Genomic DNA, 22748 nt, shown 5'->3' on the forward strand with positions numbered 1-22748 from the left:
TCATGTTCATTCGGTAAATTAGAAAAGTTTTAAAAAAGAAGAAAAACATCAAATAGAAAATGTCTTATTGACCTAATTGAACATCTTCAAATGCCACTGAGGATTTGCTGATGTTTTTTAACACCTGTGTAATAATGTTGCCCTTTAAATGTAACTGGTTAAATTTTCAAAGCTGTGTTCTGGGATTTTGCCATTTGATGTCCATTAATATCAATTGGAATATGTGGCCAAATCCCTGTGTACCACTTTGAAATTTTACGTCTTAGTGTTAATGATAGTCTTCTAACAGTGCAGTTAGAAATAAATTATTTATCTGCTTAGCAAAAATTTCCTTTACTCTCCAGGGTCAACTAAATAAGAAAAAAAAGAATCCCAATATTTCTTTATTACTTCAAAGTAACATGTGTGTAAAGGAGCCATCAACTTAACATATATTGAACATATCAGTTATATTATGCCAAGATAGCTGTATGTCTGTCTAAAAGGTTTATTTAAGTTACAACTTCCTTTAAAAATGCTTTCCTCTAACTTTTACTCTTGAATTTCTTTTTAGTATAGCTAAAGATATGTTTCTATAAATATGTGTGTGTATTCTTTCCATGCATTCTCCTGTCCACTATGTTAGCCTTTTTTATGGTTAAAACATATAGACTAAGAAGAAGTTGCTGATAAATATTTTGAAATAGAAATATTGACGTTCAGTTTCTAATTTGCCCTAACTTACTACCTTGTATTTAAATGTCAGTTATGGAATCCTGAAGTGTCAGCATTGAATATTCTTGACTAAGAAACACTGCTATCTAGAGGAAGATTTTTTATGTGTGGGAGCACCAAGTAGACATTTCCACAAACATTTTTGGTGTTGAGTGCTAAAGCATTAGTTTACACGTAAATTCAGTTTCATCTGAAATGAACAGGATAAAAAGAAAACCACTGATTTTAATGAAAGCTCTTTGTGCTTCCTTAATAGGAGCACCAATGAATACATATTGAGAATGCTGGTAAGGATGCTTGTGGTGGTGGAGGAGATGCCAAAGTATGCACCACATGAGGCTTATTTTACCCTTTGCTTGTTTTGTTGTTTGCAGATCCCTTATTTGAGGCAATGCCACATTGTTGCACAAAAATAACTATTTTACTTCAGAAAATGCCTTTGAAGGACCGCCGTTGACTTATGAGTGTACATCTGAAATATCAAATTATATTACTATGTTATGAGAGCGTTAATTTACTCCCAATTGGGTTAACCCTTGAGAGTCTAAGCAGCCTTATACAGTGTAATCATGTAAAAAGTGACCTCAGAGTGTTCTGTCCATCCGTACAGCCTTTATTACAATTAGCAAATAATGTATTGGTAATGTTTGGTTAAATAATGTATACAAACTCAAACGCATACTCTAATTACTGAATTCTAGTAAATTCTCTTTAACTTGATTAAAATGTTCTAATGTATTGAAAATTAGATTAGGCTTACTATGTTTGAGTAAAATCACTATCAGATTTTGGGAAATACATGTAAAATGCAATATGGAATCTGTAAGTTCATCAGCACCTTGCTTGTTTTTGCAGTATCTCTATTCACACCAGCTGCTTTATACTTCGCGGAAACATAACAGAGCTGTATGTCTATTTATGCACTGTATGTGATTGTTTTTCTTTTACAAGATCTGCTATTCCTTGTTCTTTTTAAAACAGATGCTCAAGTGTTCCATACAATCTTTTACACATTACTGTATATCAAATTGTGATATGTATGTATTTTATGTGAGAGTCCTAGAGTTGCTATACCCACTTGCATAACATGCCTGCATGCAATAATAGCATCAAAGTCCTTAAAATAAGTACATATCCATTTAAAAATTAACATACTTTGAAACATAGCAATGCTTGTATATTATATACGTATATATCTTAAGTAGAGATAAAATTGAATTTTGTCTAGTACAGCACTGCCATCACATGACAGTGATTATAAGGCAATATGCTCAAGTGGTCAATATACTAACCATTGATCATCCTCATTTTCTGTAGGCACAGCCATCAGACCTATTGCTTTGAGAGCTGTGACCACCATTGCTCGCGCTTTGCCTGGATTTCCCATTTTGGCCACTGGTGGAATTGACTCAGCTGAAAGTGGTCTTCAGTTTCTCCACAGTGGTGCTTCGGTCCTCCAGGTAGTACTTGTGTTTGTCTGTCCCTTCACAAAACTCCGTCTAACAAATAAAGTGAAAATGATGTGACAAGTATGTTCTTGTAGGGTCTCTTGAGAAAGAGGCCTTGCGGGATCAAAAGCGTGGCACTCATTAAGTTCCTATTACGAGTTGAGAACAAACCTGAGGCTCATTTCCTGTCCTTTTGAGGGCTTACAAACCCTCTATTTTTTTTTTAACATATTTGTTCACCTGTATGTTTCTAAAATAAATGAGATCACGTTCCAAAATGTATACTGTACTACTGGATAAAAACCAAATATATGAAAAAAAAAAACCCAGATATATGAGGAACTCTGGGTAAAAGTAAAATCTTGATTGAAAAATAAAAGAAGTCAGGGGCAAGGCCAATACACACAATCCATGCCATATGGTACTGGAGGCATTAACAAACTTGACTGTGAACTTCCTGGTAGCCAAAGCAAAGAAATCATAGCTTTCAAAATATAGAAATGAATTGGTTGTTTACCTTCTTGTGGTACAAAGCTGAGGGAAAATCATCCATTGTCTTCATAAAGTGATACTTTGAGATGTAGTACATCATGCTCTTTTTTTTTTTTTTTTTTTGCGGTACACGGGGCTCTCACTGTTGTGGCCTCTCCTACTGCGGAGCACAGGCTCCGGACGCGCAGGCTCAGCGGCCATGGCTCACGGGCCCAGCCGCTCTGCGGCATGTGGGATCCTCCCGGACTGGGGCACGAACCCATGTCCCCTGCATCGGCAGGCGGACTCTCAACCACTGTGCCATCAGGGAAGCCCCATCATACTCCTATTAGCCCTCTACAAATAACTTAGAAATTACTTAATTTTTTTATTATTTATACACTTGCTTTTTATATTATAATGTTGTTCAACATAGATGCAGTACAGTGCCTCAGCACTTTATAGCATAAGCATTTCTCTCAGGGACCAGATATGCAGGTTTGGATGGTCTGACATGACCCAGGTAAAATTTTTCATGTGAGGACTAGACTGTGACCTCTGAGGTAAATCCCACTTTAATATGGCTGCTTACTACCTAACATTGATGGTAATTGGGGAGCAGAGTGTTTACCATCACTTATATTCTCTGGCAAGAAAGTGGAGTGCAGTATCTTGTGTTGCCAATTTAACAATCAGAATTAACATCCTGTTATAAAATATAAATTGGAAATAACATATATCAGAATGCTAATGGAGGAGTACTTCTGCTTCCAGGAAGATGGAGTAGGTGTACTTTTCCCTATGCTTCTGAGTAAGTACAATTAAAAACCTTTATATATCTAGAACAAACATAAAGAGATTCTGAAAGGAGGGGAGAAGGCAGTCTGGCTAGGAATCTCAGGACCCAAGGCACCACACAGTGGAGAATTTCCTGGGTTTTCTTTTTGCCTCATATATCCCAGACTTGGAGCCAAAGAAGCCAGCCACCCAGAAACAATAGGTGCAGATAAAAAACCCCTACTCTTTCTAGCCAGAGAACCAGGAAAAGACAGCCTAGCAAGACAGAAAATTTTGACCGTTAACTGCTCTTCTCTAGCCAAACACCACAGCTTAAAAACTGCAGCGCCACACCTGTCCACACAAGCAAAGGACAAGCATGGGTCTCTTATTTCCAGCCTCAGGAGGCTGTAACAAGGCACCCAGCATCGCTCCTGGGCAATAATGAGCTCCCATATGTGGGAGGCATGGAATTCCACTCCATTGACAGTAATGAGGTGTCCCTTCTCCTCCCCCCCCTGGGGCCTTGTCAGAGGAAGTCTAGTGGAGAGTCAGGATTTTTTTTTTTTTTTTTTTTGCGGTACGCAGGCCTCTCACTGCTGTGGCCTCTCCCATTGCGGAGCACAGGCTCCGGACGCGCAGGCTCAGCGGCCATGGCTCACGGGCGTAGCCGCTCCGCGGCATGTGGGATCTTCCCAGACCGGGGCACGAACCCGTGTCCCCTGCATCGGCAGGCGGACTCTCAACCACTGCACCACCAGGGAAGCCCAAGCCCGTCATTTTTTAAAACCAGATTATGAAGAGGGGATGAGAAGGTCAACATGGTATTAAAAAGTGGCTGCCAAAGCACTGCCCCTTCAGCTCTGGCTAGGAATGGCCCAGAAACTTCCCAGCCATGTAAAATATTGACTCCCAATGTTGTTAAAAAGGTAAATTTCCACACATAGGCTTTTACTGATATAAAATTACAGATTATGTATCAATTATGTGTCATTAGCTTTAGTCACGTTTTAATTCAGCCGGAAAATATTTTTAAACCAATTTTAGCTAAAGTTTCAACTAAAATCAGTATTAAGATATATTCAGGACAGTTATGAGTGGGAAAATCCCTGAATATACAATTTTGGCTTGGCATTTGAATGGGGTGGAGAATGTATAATATTTCTCTCTCTCTTCCATTGTAACTGAATTTAACCCTGTTCTACTCCCTAGTCCTGGGTTAATCTAACCTTTCATTTTCTATACTTCTGGGATGCTGAATATTATTAGAGAAATTCAGGTAACTTTGCCAATTGAATTTACTCCAAATTCACAGTGTTTAATGTCAGCTGGGCCTTGGTGTGCTGGTAAGCATCAGTTTTTATTCATCTTTTAAAAAAAATTTCCCATCAAATTCCCTCTGGCAGTTGGTTCAAATCTTTTTTGTACACCTCAAGGCCCTAAATCCCTCCATCATCACCTTCCCATTTCTCTGTTGCCATTTGTTCGCTGGCTCTTAACTGCCCACCTCATTCCCCTTCTCTGGTTCTATAATATTTCCCTTGAAGAGCTCATCCACTTATATAACTTAAGGTGGAATACTATCAAATCTAGCTTTCTGTTTCTACTCAGATGTAAAGTATGTACTGACAAGATGCATTTTTTTACAAGACATAATCAGACAGATGATATGTATTTAAATCGTGTGATGGTGCTGATATACTGGAGTTTAGAAAGAGAAGTAATAAACAGAAATAGTGATATAAATTAAACGTTTTGATTCTGATTTTCTTGATGCACATAAACTATGTAGTTAGGCGAGTGCACTACTGGAATAAGGATTTATTCTCAAAGTAGCAATTTCAAATTCAATTTTTAAGTGAATTTAATAACCATGACCTTCTATGTGACTTTAGAAAATGTATTGACATTTCAAAAATGGAAAGCTAAAATTTTTTTCATAAGTTTGATAAGTGTGATAGAACATTCTTTTCTTGTTAATCAGTTTGCATCACAGAGAAGCATTCATTCATTTACTCATTCAGTAAATATTTATTGAGAATCTACATGCCTAGCACTATTCTAGAAATTTGGAATACATACTTCTGTGAGTAGAACAGACAAAAGTCCATCACCTCATGGGGCTTACATTCTAGTGAGGACAAAGATATAATAAATATGAAACATAAGTATATTATCCGGTATGTAAGATGATATGTGCTGTGAAAAAGTGGTCTCATTGCAAAGGTAATATTTGTATAAAAAACTGAAGGCGAGGAATCAGGAAAATTTTTATTGAATTAAAATACTTAGGTTATAGCGTCACTTGCTTAAATTTTTGCTAATTGAGAGCTTAACTGAAATATAAAAATCACAAAATACTTTAGACCACCTTGCAGTTTACAAATGGAAAATGCCTTTTAGGTTTCAGGCTGCAATTTTTTTTTTTTTTTTTTTTTTTGCGGTACGCGGGCCTCTCACTGCTGTGGCCTCTCCCGCTGTGGAGCACAGGCTCCGGACGCGCAGGCTCAGCGGCCATGGCTCATGGGCCCAGCCGCTCCGCGGCATGTGGGATCTTCCCGGACCGGGGCATGAACCCGCGTCCCCTGCATCGGCAGGCGGACCCTCAACCACTGCGCCACCAGGGAAGCCCTAGGCTGCATTTTAATGGGCAGTTTTTTGCTTTTTGAAGTCTTCTTACAATTTTTAGGAACGTACCATTTCTCATTGGCACTGTTTATTTCTATTACCTTATTCTACAACTTGCTTTGCTGAGGATTTTAACATTTCAGTGGTAAAGCATCCAATAACCCTACCTTAAAAATGCTTCAGTTAATGTTTTATATAAAAACTAAGGAGTTAGCTAGACAATAATTTGAGTATTCCAGATCATTTCCCTGGAACTTTGGAGTAAAAATGACTATTACAACAGAACCAGATGCAGCACTTTGGCCAAGAATTAAGGTTCAAAACTAATTATGGGTGTGTATTCTTGGGTAGCTGCTCTTATTACTTTGTCAGTCAACCCAACTAACTTCTAATTTATTTAAGTGAACCCCAGTGTCTTTGAAATCTTATTTTTCATCTTTTTTGATAGGCTCTCATTAGTTAGAATATGCAAGTTAGATCTATAAAAATTCTAAGTGAAAATTATTATTAAATTTAAGATACCGGGCTTCCCTGGTGGCGCAGTGGTTGGGAGTCCGCCTGCCGATGCAGGGGACACGGGATCATGCCCCGGTCTGGGGGGATCCCACGTGCCGCGGGGCGGCTGGGCCCGTGAGCCATGGCCGGTTAGCCTGTGCGTCTAGAGCCTGCGCGTCCGGAGCCTGTGCTCCGGAATGGGAGAGACCACAACAAAGAGGGGACCGCGTACCGCAAAAAAAAAAAAAAAAAAAATTAAGATACCGAACACTGAAATTTATAAATACCTGTTTGTTAAATTACATTCTCAAGCTCTTCATAAACTCTTGAGGTCTTAAATCTTTTGAAAGCCTACTCTGAAAAAAGGAAGTTTGCTTCTGGCTGCCAATTAGTTATTCAGGAAAAGCATAGTAAATAAACAACTTGAATAATTTCTCTTTAAAACAGTTTGAAAAGATTAATAAATTAACACTGGCTTTTTTTTAAACTTGTAGTTTAAGTTGTTTGTCCCAGATCTAGCCTTCAGAATGAATTCTATATCCCCTTCATCTGATTTAAGTACTAGTCTACAATTTCTGTTAATAAAAACTGTTTAGGGATTTCTATTGCAACCAAAACCCAGACGGAGTCAGTTGCTTTTAGTAATAGGTTTCATCACAAAATGTTCACTCTCCTCTATTGTATATAGATAGAGGATATAAGTACTATGCTACCTTTTTTTTCACTGAATTACTTTGGGTTTCTATAATTTAATTTAATGATATTGCCACTACAATTCAATCTTTTAAGGACTTTGATTCAGGACATCAGAAATTATAGGAAGTTCATTCATGTACAATTATGACCTGTGCCTTCATTGAGATTGTATGGGTGGGTTTTTTTATTCCATTTCTTTTATATGGGTTTCACTGAAGTTAATAGAAAATCCTGAAATACAGCAGAAAGAGGGAGTATAGTGGGCATTCGCTGTGAGTCATGGTCATGTGACAGACACTCACTAGGGTTATATAACCAAATCAATTTTTGACAATAATTAGCTGCTCTGATGGAGCTAGTTCAAGCTAAATGGAATTTTTTAATGTGATCAAGAGATGTATTATTTTATTGAAACTAGAGAAAAAGAGATAATTGAAGCAGCACGATGACACTATTTCCACATGAGTGCAGATGCATTATGGACATTCTCTCTTGGTCATAATGCACAGGAAGACTGCAGTGCTTCAACTATATAGATGGGGTCTTTAGGTGGTAAAAATTTTGCGTACTATATTTTAAATTCTTATTGGGTAAGCGGAAAATATATTTATTCAATTATTTTTTATTTAGTCATCATTCATCATCATCATTAAAGTCAGGCTATGATACGCGAAGGAAGAATAGTTGCTACCATTCAAAGTTATTTTAAATGGCATCAGAATTATTTCACGTAGCTAGTTAAAATAGACACATTTTTCTTTCCACTATGCAGTTTCTTGTTTCCTAGCTTTAATGAGTGTTTCATGTACAGTGTTAAGAACAATATGCAAGTAGTTATTTTAAAAAATAGAAACCCTATATTTGTAGAATAATATATAGGAAAAAAATAGTGTCCATTCAGTGAAATTCAAATTACTGTGTCAGTTATTGCATTATTTTAAATTACTTTAATGGATGGTGTCTTTAATGGAAGAGGTTTTAATTTTTGAAAAGTATCTTGATTGCAGTGCAACAATGTTGTTTATAAGCAAACAGAGGAAATTAAATGCAAACCCGCTAGGCTTTCGAATGATTACACATTTGCCACTTGATAGAAAGATTAATATCTAGATTCAAAAGAAATTAATTGAAATTAAATCTAATCTTTTTGAATGACAGTTTTACTATAAGAAAAAGTAACTCTACCACACAATGACTATTTTATGTGAGAAAATAACCATGAGTTAGCTAAGATGTTTGCAATTAGCCATATGACATTTCTGATCTTGTATAAACTTCCCTGGCTAAATTTTTTCCCGACTCTGGCCAGATCCTTTATATTGTCTTTTCCTTTTTGCATTGTATGCAGAGCTATGGTTAATTACTAGTTTCACTTCTTCATCAAAGAATCTTCATATGTCTGACCAAAGTTTTAAACTACTATTTACCTTTTTATTCTTCAGTTTAAAAAAAAATCCTAGTTGTTTAGATATTCTTATTTCACATATTATTTTCCAAATATTGTGTTTTCTATGATGGTTTTCTATGAATCTTTCCAATTTATCAATTTATCATTTGAAATGAATTGTGATTTAACATAACTAATTTTTTAATAATCATTCCATAACTTATCCACCCAAATGACTATTAGAAATAGTCACTTGGGAGCTAATGTGTTTTCAATACCATCAGTAACTACTCTTCATACTTTGAGAATGGATCTCATTTCCTGTAAACAAAGCTAAAGAGAGCCAAGCCAAGTGAACAACGTTGGTTGTTGAACTGAGTTAGGTATACAAAGTCATGAGTCTCCTTTTCTGTCAGTCCATAAACTGACTTTAATGAGCTGTTCAAAAAAATGTGTAACAAAATTATTCTGAGCAGTGCCAACATCCACCAACATTATTTTGAAAAACCCAAACTAATTTAGATGTGTATAATTGTGTATTTGTTTAAAAATCCACCTCAATATTTTAGAGACTCGTTTTGGTACTAAGTTAGGGTTCAGAATTCAGACTGAATAGAGAGTTATTAGAAAATGCTAGGCCATAGCAAATATATTGTAAAGAATATTAATGATGAATTACCATCTGTTTTTCAAGAAGTCCTCTCTAGTGATTAATTCATTTGGCTCTTACAAAGCTCAGGGCATATCAATAAGCATTTTTAACCCTATTTTGTAGATTTGCAAATTTGTAATTACCTTAACTTTGTTTCACCAGTTGGCTAGCCGGTGTGATTAGAAACCATGTTTCCTGATTTCTACCCCATGATTTGTCTCTGCATCTCCTGCCGTCCATGTTATTGTGCTCAAGAAATTGTTCTAGAAAATGAAAAAGAAATTCATCATCATTCACAAACACGTGAATGCATGCTCTGTCCTTGACTTATTAACTGATGATTCATTCTCAACTCTTGAACTACACCTGTGTATCATTTGTTTACCCCAGTCTTATAATTTTCCAGGTGAACTGCTTACTCCTTCTTAAATAATTTATCCCTGAATTCTTCAGTTTCCAAAATTACTTTAAATTCAAATAAATTTTCTCGTGTGCTGAGTAAAGGAAATCATGAGATTTCTAGAAAGCTGACTAACTTAGGGCTCCTGAGTTCTGTTTGGGGAAAACGTAGAAATCCAGTTAATCAATTTTTAAGTAACGTGAAATAGGGAGGCAGAATAAGTTCCAGTGTAGCTTCAGGAAAAGCAAGAGACACATATGTGACTCATACCCTGTAAGAAGATAAAGCTGGTTGTTGATAAATATAAAGACACATCCTTGGGTGCAAAAACTTAATTATACATCTAAAATAGAGGTAACTATGGCAAAGAGAAGATTTTGTAGAAAAGCTGTGGAGGGATTTAATTCACAATAAGGTCAACAAAAATAGCATATTGATGTAGCTTCCCAGTAAATGTTGATGTGATCTTAGTTGTATTTGAGATATGATATTTAGTAAAAGGGAAATGATGTCCTCAGTGAACACATCAGATGACATCTTCATTTATCACGTGGTGGGTGCCCACTATGTGCCAGGCATAGTTCTAGCCCCAAGGGTACAAGGATGTTTTCAGACAACTGAGAATGCTTTTAGGAACCTTGCATGCTAGAAGCCCCCTCAAAGGAGTGATACGATAATCGAGCCCAGATTCGGATGAGTAGAAAAAGAAGTCAGCCATGCAGAGGTCTGGGAGAAAAGTGTCCTCCTGGCACAAGGAAGAGCAAGATCATAAATACAAAGGCCTGGCGCACAAGGGTGAGAGCAGTCTTGTCTTGTTTCAGGACAGAAAGACACAGCGGAGATGAGGATGATAGGAGATGAAGGGGCAGTCACAGGCAGAGGTGGCTCCTGTGGGGTACTGTACGCCACGATAAAAATTTTAGATGTTATTCTCTGTTTAATGGGAAGCTATTAAAGAGTGACAAGGTCTTTACATTTTCACAGTCTGACACCATACCCCTTCTCTCTCTCCACAAATCCAGGAGCAAATAAATGCTCAGTGGGCCCTTTCTACTTTGAACTTCCAGAGCACATGGTTCACTTTTAATTTATGGTTTTTATCCTTTGTGATTCAACTCTCCTCTCTTCTAGGGCTGCAGCCAGCCTCCCTCATCCTTGCCTTGCAAATATTTTTTTAGTGTTTCCAAGGATGATGGTCCCCAAAAATGTGTTTTTATCAACACAAATCCATCACTTCTAGAAAAAAACAGTACACGTTCTGTTAATGGCAGAACATCATCATCAACTTTCTATACAACAAAAATGTTATTAGATATGACTCTAAAAATCAGACTAGCACAAATCCCTTTCTGGAATCATTCAGTTCTATCACATGCTTAATATATTTGAATTTTTTCCCCCAAGAGTTCAGATCAGAATAGATTGTTTGTGCCATTCTAAGTATTTCTTTTACAAGAAAAAATGAAAGTACAGACCACAAAGATTCTAAATATTTCTCTTACAAGAAAAAATGAAAATACAGACCACAAAAAGACATTTCACAGTTGGTTTCTCATAAGTGCCTACCTCCCTAGGAGTTCCCAGGCCTGACATTCAATTTTGTACTCTACTATTTTGCTTTGTATGTGCTATCCCAATTCTTTATCTCTTTTCTTTCATTTCTTGTTTTTTTTTTTTTTTTGGTCATGGTAACCTGGATTTATTTACATTAGAACATTCCAAAAGACATTTTACTCTGTGAATTAAAATAAATCCTACAATTTTGCAATATGTGTGTTTAACAAATTATTTTTACTTAGAGCATACTACAGAGTTAATTTTCTCTTTTGTGAGAGAAGAAATAAGTATGAAGAAGAAAATGCCTTTGTGCACTACAAATAATTGTCATACAAATATGAATTTTCACCTGTCCTGTTTATTAAAAATATTGTTTTGGGTATAACATGCAGTATTTAAAATATGAACACCTAGCTCATTTCTTATGGAGTAGCCTTGAAAACGTCTTATTTCTAACCATCTTCAAAGATTAGAAATGTGAAGATTTGTTTATTCACTTTCTGATCTTAATACAGGATGTGTCTAAGGTAGAGGAAGAGGGAGGACGACTCTGTTAGGCACCAAAGGTATAACTGAGCTCTGAGAGCTGTCTTAAGAAGGTTAGTGGGATCTCTTCTTAGTGTGGTAAAATTGAAGCTGAACAGTTCTGCCGTATACCTCTATATCATTGTCTAATATGTGGTGTTTTGTTTTGTTTATCTTGCCAACCAGTGTCTCAAGTTCCTTGCTCTTACTGCATTCAGTTAAGAAAGCCTGTTGTTGGTCCCTAGTGTTTTTCAGAAACCTTTGTTTGTTCTAGTCTTGAAGATTCTTGGCAGTATTTGTGTGCCTCTGTTATGTATCCAGATCTGGTTGTATTGCCATGTATATTACGGTAGTTAAGAGAAGGAGATTTGAAGTTCTACAATTCTTTGCTCAACTCCTGGACTCACCATTTTATAACTAAATAAATTTAAGCTAATTATTTAACCTCTGTAAACCTTGGTTGAGAAATATTTAATATGTTAAAGGAAGTATCACGATTCAGAGTCCCAGTACGTCTAGTGCCTCCCTCCTGATCCAGCCTCTCTGATCCTGCCAACCTCTTGCCATCCAGCGATGCCTGGCACATCAGGGAGGCTCCAGCACCCTGGTCCAGCTCTCAGATTGGTTGGAAAATGCATGTCAACTCTGATTGTGTTGGTCTCTCATTATAAACTCCTAGAAGAAAGAGTTCCAAGATCATGTAATTTTAGTCATGTAATTGACATTTATTAGAGGTTTTCTTGCTACAGATGACAGTGATTTACTGAGGATTAAAGAATAAGAAAATAATTTGGATGCACATTTATTTTCATAGTATTGATTAGGACTCATGCAAATAGTGATTATGAAAGAAATTACAGTAAAATATTAAAGTCCTTATAGGCCTAAAACATTCTTAAAAGACTTTTCTTAGAAATCACAACTATGTCTCCCATTTAGAAGTTTTAAAAAAATCAGTGATAAGTTTAAGGTGTATGAGAAGTACAGGAAATTTCTGTCAGGAAATTTCAGTCTCCAGTTCAAGTGACTCCTAATTCACAATTCAGAAACCAGGCTTAGGCCAGATGACCTTTGTATAAACTAGGAGCATGATCAAATTCAGCATTGAAATTTATGATCAGCTCCACTCAGTAGAAGAATTTTTATCAATTGAGTTTGCCACAAACAAGAGGAAATCTGGATTTTGTCAGAAGTATTCTGTGCAGATGTGTATAAATATTTACTGGATTTTTTCATCTTCCTCTCACATTTACACTCCTTAAAAAAATGTATCTGATAGAAACGGTTTACTTATATGTTAAAAGTTTGCTCAAGGAAGGGAAATCACATCATCAATGCTCCCAAGCAAAATGCTTTTAAGGGAAAATTTTGAATATTTTATTGCAGACTATTCAACAAATTGTAATTTCAGATAGAGGACCAAATGGCTTTCTGTTTTATCTAAGTTTAAAAAAATCATTCAAAAGCTTGGCTCTCTAGAAGTGTGTATCTGTGCATCATGTACGTGTTTTATGGCATCAAAGTTACAGTTCAGTAGATTTCCAAAAGCCTTTTGAGACAGAGACATGAATTTTTACAGATTCTAATTACAAGTTAGAAGTCATCTCACTGTGGGAAGTTAAAAATGGAGACAATTAGAGAAAATTCCAGTTGAAAGAAAAATGCATTATGGAGAAAGCAATAAAAGCACAAAAAAATAGGAAAGTAAAATCACTTCTCAGTAGTTCTTCTGTGATTCAATTGTAGATCAATAGTGTGTAGTTAATGCATTACCAGGAGAGCATTAATTTGCAATTATGGCAGGTGATCTGATCCTCTGTGTTCTGTCCATTGACCCAGATGACCTTTTGTTGAAAGAGATTCTGTGGTTATTATTTTAAATAGAGCAAGAGAAAGGCAAAACGAAAGTATAGGTCACTCTCAGCTGTAAGTATCTTACACAACACAAAGTAGGAACCTTTGTAGTACAGCCCCAGTAGTCACATAAGTATAATGAGCCTGAGCGTGGGCATGTCTGTTTGTGTGCAGGATGGATGTAATATGCACTGTATGATGGTGGGTAAAAATGATGCAAGGTGAAACTACAAATGCCCTGAATTAAGCATAAAATAAAAGTCTGTTTTATTACAGGTCTCTGTAATAAACCTCTACGCAGGAAGATATGAGAAACTTTGGTGCAACCAAGTGTGTGTTTTACGATGCTTCCTTTTGAACGTGTGAGCTAAGTAGCCTGGGAGGTAGAGAGTCTGATGCCCCAAGCACGCATTCTTGAAAGCAAGTGGATCTCAGCTCTTTAGCGACCACATTCTAATCATAAAAGTGTGGCAAGGACCCAAGTGGCCTTGTCCAGAGTCGGCTACACAGGCAATGATATCAGCCTCAGAATTGCCAGCTAAGCACAGGGGACCTCAGAAGACTGAGGTCTTGCTGATGTATGCTTCAACACAAATGAAAATGCATCAAACTGCTTAGAGTGAAATCCTAGCTCTGCTGTTCGTTAGCTATATGACCTCGGCTTTAATAGGTGTGTGAACTTTTTATACTTCAGTTTTGTTATCTGTAAAGTGGGGATAATAGTAATACCTACTTCGTAGGATGGATGTGAGGATTAAACGTTATCACATGTAAAGCACTTCAAATAGTACCTGCAAAAAAGTACCCCACAGATGTTAGATAGGAATGATCATCATCACCACCCCCCACTAGCATTTTTATACATTTACAAAGAATTTTAAAACAAAATTTACAGCCCTCTATTCTAGCTTTTGACTAGCATGTAGCTAGTCTTAGCTCAGGTTGATTGAAAATGAGCCTGAGGGAAAGGTCAAGTGCTAATGTTTTGTTGGAAGGTAAAATCTAGGATAGAGTAAAAGAAACTAGAAATGAGACAGAGGAAGATGCGATTTGAATACAAGTTAATGCGTTACTGAGTTGGCCACTGCTTCACAAGATGCAAAGAGAAGCTACAGTCAGTTGGCCACATGGACTGCCTCCAGACAGACTAGATAAACAGTGCCTTGGGGAAATTCCCTGGCGGTCCAGTGGTTAGAACTCGGAGCTTTCACCGCAGTGGCCTGGGTTCAGTCCCTAGTCAGGGAAATAAGATCCCGCAAGCAGCATGGTGTGGCAAAAAACAAACAAACAAACACAACTGTGCCTTGGGAAAATCCATCACGGGGAAAATGAAGAAAAAACTTATCTGCCATTCCCTTCGGTCTTCTCTCTTCCATTCGTTAAAGTTCATCCTTCTGGAGAGTTAACTCTCCCTCCTTCTGGGTTTTATCACCCTGTGAAAGCGGGCTCCTACAAACTGTAGTGTAGCCTATAGTGGCATTTCATCCAGATTCTAATGTCTTCTACACATCTGGTTATCAAGCCTCTATATTCACAGTGACAGATAACTTATGACCTTACAAGTTATCCAGTTAAAATTATAAGCAAATTCTGCCTCATATTGTGGAAAATCTACTTCAATGTATCTTTCATCCGTTGGCCTTACTACTTCTTTTTAAAGAGAATATATTCATCTTATTTTGTAAAAGCACTGAATTTCAGAAATGGAGAAAAACCCTGTCAGTACAGAAACAGTTAAATGTTATATTCATACTGTTCATTTATTTGGTTATAACCATAAGTGGTAATATAGGTAAGTGAAAATAGTGTGCAATTTTATAGTAATATTTTTACTACACTATAACCTAGATCACTTCACTTCCAGAATGAGACACAGGAAGCTAGGAAGTTGGGTGCTCTCAAGTAGGAATAGCTTGCTGTGAGAGAATTAAATGGGTACCCAAAGACTTTCTGGAACCTGGAGAAATTAGGACAGCAGTAACCTAAGCATGCAGAAGTGATTCCTGCTTATACCAGGAAACCCAGGGGAAGTGTTCTGAAATGCTTTCAGTAATATGTAAAAACTGAGTAGCATGCGTGCAAAACATATTCTAAAGTTATTCATCAGAAATATACCTGATACGAAGATGGGACTTGGTCCTCTCTGTAAATGTGTCTAAAATGAGCATTGTAGTGATTTGAGAAGGGGGAATATCATTCTTTGGCTGTTTCTCCATTCATTCCTTGGTTGAAACATGCAATGATTCATTAATCATCCAAACAGTCAAGCAAAGGAAAAAAGGAATCAAAGATACAAATATACAGGTAAAGAAAAGGGAGGAAGAAGGTCCTTATGGTCAAGTAATTGAGAACTGAATGCAACTTTATGTAGGAAAACAACTTGTCTATACTAGTTTTTCATTTTTTTTCATGAATAGATATATCTAAGTTCCAATTTTAACCGAAGTTGTCTGATAGGTCACTGGCCATTTGGAGTCTTACCCATTCTAGTTATATGTAAGATCTTTAGTTTGATTTTTATAAAACTTGACATTCTAGCGCCTGGATTTTGTTATAACTATCTTAGCCCAGCATCATATAAGAAACTCTTAATGAAGAGAACATAAATAGCTTCCCACAGCCTCACTATGATCCACAAACAGGCTATACGTACATTATAACTTTGCAAATCATAATAACAAAGCTATTATAATGGCTAATGCTCACACAGAATTTACTATGTGTCAGATACTTTTGTAAGCTATTAGTTATATTAGTTCATTTACCCCTCCAATAATCCTCTGAGATAGATATTAGCATTGTCCCCATTCTATAGATAGGAATGTTAAATAACAAGGTGGTAAGTGGCAAAGCTGTCATCTAAGCTCACATAATTTGGCTTAGCATCTCTGATTTTAACCACTATGCTATATTGACATTTTTGCCCACTAGAATGACTATTTTCAAAAGACAGACAGTAATAAGTGCTGTTGAGGATGTGGAGAAACTGGAAACTTCATGTATTGCTTGTGGGAATGTAAAAATGGTGCAACTACTTTCGAAAACAGTTTGACAGCTCTTAGAAAGCTAAACATAAATTTACCATACAGTCCAGAAATTTCACTCCTAGGTACCTACCCAAGATAAATAAAAACATATATCCGCACAAAGACTTGTACACACATGATTATGGCAGCACTGTTCCTAACGCCCCCAAAATGGAGAAAATCCAGATTCACATCAGCTGATCAATGGATAAACGAAATGGGGTACGTCCAATGGCACAATATTCAGCCATGAAATTAACTGACACCATAACAGCATAGGTTGTTTTAACATGTGTAAAAACATTATGCTAAGTGAAGACAAGCAGACACAAAATACTGTACTATTTGTATTACAGAATTCTATTTATATGAAAATGATCCAAAGGGGCAAATCTATGAGGACAGAAGACAGATCAGCATTTGCCGGCAGCTTGGGGAGGAAGTGGGAGGATGACTGTAAAAGGGCACGTGGGGGGCTTCCTTGGTGGCGCAGTGGTTGAGAGTCCGCCTGCCGATGCAGGGGACACGGGTTCGTGCCCCGGTCCGGGAAGATCCCACATGCCGCAGAGCGGCTGGGCCCGTGAGCCATGGTTGCTGGGCCTGTGCGTCCGGAGCCTGTGCTCCGCAACGGGAGAGGCCACAACAGTGAGAGACCCGCGTAACGCAAAAAAAAAAAAAAAAAAGGAATAAGGAATGATTCCTAAGTCTTGGACTATTGGAGAAGTAGGTCGTAAGGAGTGGGAAAATTAAGAATGCTATTCTGGCCATAGTTAACATGCCTAGGAGACATCTCAGTGGAGATGTCAGATAGGCAGTTGCATCTCCTTTTCTCTATCCTGCTTTCCAGAGATGTACCGAGCATTCAAATGCATGTATAACCCATAAAAATATGTCTTCTCTCTCAGCTAGGATGTATATTCCTTTCCATTTCTTATGAATGCCTGGTAGTAATTAGGCACAAAGTAGATACATGGATACATGCTCGTGTATAGATGCTGAGAAATGAATGGGTAGATGTCTCTATCAGTGGATGTTTAGAAATAGACAAAAAGCGTCTGGGTGTTGAATAGTTCAGAGGGCAGTTTCAGTTACCCCTTATCATTCTCAGATATATATATATATATATATATATATATATATATATATCTCCTGAAGCTGAGTTCTAGAAGATTATGTTAGAGGAAAAGATTAAAAGAAATGAAATTTGCATCAAATGTATATTTTTAAATAAAGTAAATAAAAGGTCTAGAAAACATTTCCTTCCAAAGGAAAAAAAAAAGCCTAAATTTATTAGTCTTTAAAAACATGCTCACCCATTTCCCTAACTCATTTTCTTCAAACATTCAGGAAATATTGCTTCTCTGTTGTGTTTAAGTGGTCAGATTTCCCACACATTTAATGTTCTGGTGACTTGTGGGTCTTTTGAAAACTTTCATACCAGATTCTCCTGGTCTGAAACATACATATTCCTAGTTAAACACCTAGTTAAACACCTCTCTTATCCTGTTTACTGATCCCGCCCCACAAAATCAGAGGAAAGAGAGACAGTGATGGTTGTTTGTTTCTTTTGTTTAAGCTGACAGATCTGAACCAAGAGGACCTAAAAACTTCTTGGAATTAAAAATTTGGATATGCAGATTTAAACCTTCATTATCTCCGAATCAATTATTCTGTGTTTGTAAGACAAAGAAGATAATATGTCTAGGGATCAAAATATCAACCCTGTTTCAGATAGCTGGCTTAATCCCACAGTGATAGACGTGTCAGATATTATAATATTTAGCATATTTCCTCATGTGGAAAAGGATAGGATTTCAGTTGTCATGCTTTAAGGGCATGAGCCATAATCTCATTATCATCTCCCTAAATCAATCACTACCTCCTGGATGTTAACTCCATCCTAATGATACCAGATGCAGTAATATATATGAGGTGAGAGAAAAGTTCCGTGACTCATCATGGGGCCTGAAAACAATGACGCAAGCTAAAAATCAGTTTAATCACTGGTGAATTCAGCATGGCCAAATACACCACACTTTGCACATGCCTGGTTTTACAGAGCTAAATTAAGAATAATGTTGCATATTCATAGGGCATGATGTCTCTGAAACACACAAAGTAAATGTGAGTAATCTAAAGAGAGTTAAAAAAAATAAGCCAGTTCTATTGCATTTTAGAGCATTATGTAATTAGGGACTGTTCCTTATAACAGCTTCAGGATGTAAGCAATAGTTTAACTTACAGTGTGACATTTTATAGATAAGACTGAAATGTAAGACACATAAAATTCACTTAAGCTGCATTTACCTTATTTATCTTTCCTTTAATTCATATACATATTCTAATTCATATTCTTAATTGATTTAAAACTTGCAGTATGTTGATTTGTGGAGAGGGGATGGCAATCAGATTTTAGTTTATGTTGTCAAAGCATGACAGTTGAAATTCAGTTATTTCTTGGTCTCCACATTTTATCTTATATATTCATCTGTGTGTGATAAGCCAATTGCTTACAACGTAGATGTGATAATTTTAGTCCTGGGGCTCAATGTAGTAACTTATCTTAGAAATTAATCATTATGGAAAGAAAACTCAAAAGGCACTAGTTTCACATCAAGATACACAATTAAAAACTTGAATAATTATTCTTACCTCTGAATGAGACCCACTGTGACATACATATAACAAGAAAGCCTTCCTGTATATAGTTCTTCATAATTCTGATCTCATTTTGTCCCGACAACATCTTTTTGAGGAAGGTTCATTCTGATAGATATAAAACAAACAGCGTAATCTCAGGATGCTGCAGTCAGTTTTGTTTGATAATAGAATTTGAAAAGAAACCAGAGGACTGGTTCATAAATTAGTATCTTTGAATGAAAAAATAAATGAATGAGTGGGTAATTTTTGAGTAAAAGCTTTTTTGAAGAAATGATGTCATAAAACTGCTCTCTTATGATTAAAATTCATATTGATCTATTAAACACTCCTGGCTACATCCCAAGCAAATAGAGAGAAAAGGTCTTTACTGGGAAGATGCAGCAATTTTGCAGGATATATTTTAAAGGAGGGCAAATTCTTTTAAATGCCAGTGTTTCCACAAATCTGTTCAGTAGTAAATTTGATTATTTACCTTGAACTACTTAGAGTAAGTTGATGAAGTTCTGAACTTTAAATTTAAAGGATGAACTTGAAATAATCAAAGATAGAGAAAGAATTCTTTAGAATGGAAATATTGGTCCTGATCCAAGGAGACAACTGGATATGAGTGACGCAGAAACAAAAAAATTAAATAAGCCAATCCAGACACAAATGAACTTAGAGACCTTTCCCTTAGTTTCTCCTGGCTCTATTTTATCTGTTCTTCACCATGGATAGCATCTAGATTGCTATATATAAACACTTCAACATATATGCATATATGAATGAAAATTAGTAGCTTAGAACATTGCATAATTTGGACATGATACTGTAAGTTCAGTCACTGTTAAATGAGGTCTGTATAGAATAATAAATTACATGTTTATCCAGTTGTTATTAAAGGAGACTACTAGAAGAGAAAAATCAAATGACAGCTGCTATCAACATTCAGGTATCTAGAGTGGGACCACCAGATAAGTAATAATCCAAATACAGGCCAAGTTTGGCTGTGACAAACAGTATGCTGAGTATCAAGAAGAATGCTAAAGAAGTAGAGCTGCTTCTTTGCATCGTAGGAATACATTGGTATTCCCAGAAAAGAGTTAAGTGCAAAGAAATTAATGTTTAATGGTGCAATGAATGGAACAGACTCTAAATGCAATAGGAATTGAAATAAAAATATCTTACTGTAGACGAAGAGAAAATGAATTATTGACAGAAAATGAAAGAACTATGCTCATCATTGAGTGCTGTTGCTCTGATATCTTTCTCTTGCTTCATTCATTTATTCATTGAACAAATCACATGCCAAGCACAAATCTTTATGTGAGTGTGCAGTGATGAACAAAACAGATATAGTACCTATCCTTTTATTGTGTCTCTGAAAACTGGTGAATGAGATCCAGACGATGATACCTACGATACATGTACTTTAGGTACTGACCCAGATACTTACATATTTTATTCGATATATTCCTCATAACAGTTTTTTTTAGATAGATAGATAGATAGATTCATAATATATATATAAATAAATATATATATGTATATAATACAAAATTTATTTATTTATTTATCCCTGTTTCCACATGAGAGATTGTAGTGGTTACAACGGAAAAGCAAGAGTACACAGTAGTTATGAGAAAGGGTCCTAGAAGCAGACTGACCCAGGATTTGAACCTTTGCTCTGCTATTTATTAGCTGTATGATCTTAGTCAAGGTCCTTAGTTCTCTGACCCTCTTTTACCCATCTGCTAATTGAAGAAAATAATACCACATTTCATGGTGTTATTGTGAAGTTTAAATGTGGTGCTACACATGAACTTGGAATGTAATACCCACTAGGTGAATTTCAAAGCACAGTAAGCCTAAAGGAATTTGGGTAAAGTATAAAGAAATGATAGCTACAAAAGAACAGACTCTTAAATATGTAAAGTACATCAGATTTTTCCACCCTTAAGGGTAGTTTACAAGATTCTGGCTTACAAGATTCAGATTTGGGACAGTCCTTATTGTTTCTTTTCTTCTTGAGTTCTTCTCGTGCCAAAAGACCCTTGGAGGCCAAGAGGGCCCCTTTAACCCTAGGGCTATCTGGATCAGGTCAGCTATCCAAGACTCCAAATTCCCACCTAAGCAGTAAAGGCCCTGTGACTTCAATCCATTGTTAAGGTTCTGAGGCCTGCATAAGTACCTGAAGGACCAGAATATTAAACCAAACCGAAAGTGACAGAGCATTTCAGAACACATTCCATGAGGATAAGCGAAAATCTCCCTCCGATCTAAACACGGGGGAAAAAACCTTCTAATACGTAAGGAAATCATAGATCTAGGTTTGTCTGGGACAATTTTAATTTATGATGATTGTCCTGGTGTTTTCATGAATAATTGCCCTGTTTACTCTCAAGTGTCATAGTTTCAATGGTAAATCATATGATCACCTCTGAGTATCCTCCTAAAACTCTCAGCCTAGAACTTTTACTGGTGTTTGTTATCTTCCTTCAGGTTAACTCTCATACTCATAAATCATAAAATATGTGCTCTTTTAGTGAGAAATGCAGAAATAAAACTGCTTGTTTGGTCATTGCATTCATTCATCTGTAACCATATCCCAGCGATCCATTTGTGGAACCTTGAAAACCAGGCATTTTGTTTTCAGGTTCTTGGTCTTCATTAATTTAAAAAATAAAAACCTAGTACACAATTTACTTCCCTGGTCTTTCCACAAAGTCACAAACCTTGTGAGCCTCACGTTTTCTACCTGTATAGTAAAGGAATTAAGAACAAGTCTTTAATGTTCTTTGTCTTTAGGTCTTTAATGTTTAAAAAGAACACATCTTTTTAAAAATACAAACTTTTTTGCTTTGCTTCTCCAGCCTTCCATTGGTGTATACGAGTGCTTTCAGTATATTAACTTGAACATTGGTAGGGTTTTTTTCTATAGCACTTAACTCTGTAAGTATTCACTCAATCAGCTGAACTTTGTCTAACTTTTTTGTCCCAGACTATATCGGCAACTCAGTCAAGATTCTTGACTCACTGATAATAGCTACACACTACTCTCACAAATTTGTGTTTTCATCAATAATACATTAACCATAAAATCAACTACTGAATTGTGAGGGCTTTGAGTTAAGAAGTGGACAGTATTATTTGAGATGCTATTTTCACATTAATAGCATTTTTCTCATTGCAGGCAAATAGTCCTTTTTTCTTGGAATGATGAATGTCTGCTTATATTGTTGAATAACCACATACCTTTATCCATCTTCAAGGTCCAGAAAAAATTTTCCATGGGATAATTTGCCCAATAGACATTCCCTTTCTAGGCATTATGACTTATTCTCCTTCTGTCATCCAAACCCCGTGCGGTATTTTAGTAAATGATATTGTAAGTCAAGTTTTCGCAGCTGTGTTGACTGTTGAAAAAGAGAGATTGCCTAAAATTATGGATTTTAGTCATCTGACAGCTATTGTTTGG

General features: G+C 36.4%; 1 protein-coding gene across 2 annotated transcripts in view; it reads left to right on the forward strand.

Annotated features, from left to right (window-relative positions):
* Positions 1 to 22748, forward strand: part of DPYD (dihydropyrimidine dehydrogenase) — an 820498-nt gene that overhangs the window by 673634 nt on the left and 124116 nt on the right. For both annotated transcript variants that reach the window (XM_029227639.1, XM_029227640.1), the window contains exon 19: positions 2032 to 2174. In XM_029227639.1, coding sequence (XP_029083472.1) covers positions 2032 to 2174 — 143 coding nt within the window. The remainder of the gene's footprint in view (positions 1 to 2031; positions 2175 to 22748) is intronic.

The sequence above is a fragment of the Monodon monoceros genome, unplaced genomic scaffold, assembly GCF_005190385.1.
Source record: "Monodon monoceros isolate NGI ecotype Baffin Bay Population unplaced genomic scaffold, NGI_Narwhal_1 Super_Scaffold_18, whole genome shotgun sequence".
Taxonomy (NCBI): Eukaryota; Metazoa; Chordata; class Mammalia; order Artiodactyla; family Monodontidae; genus Monodon; species Monodon monoceros.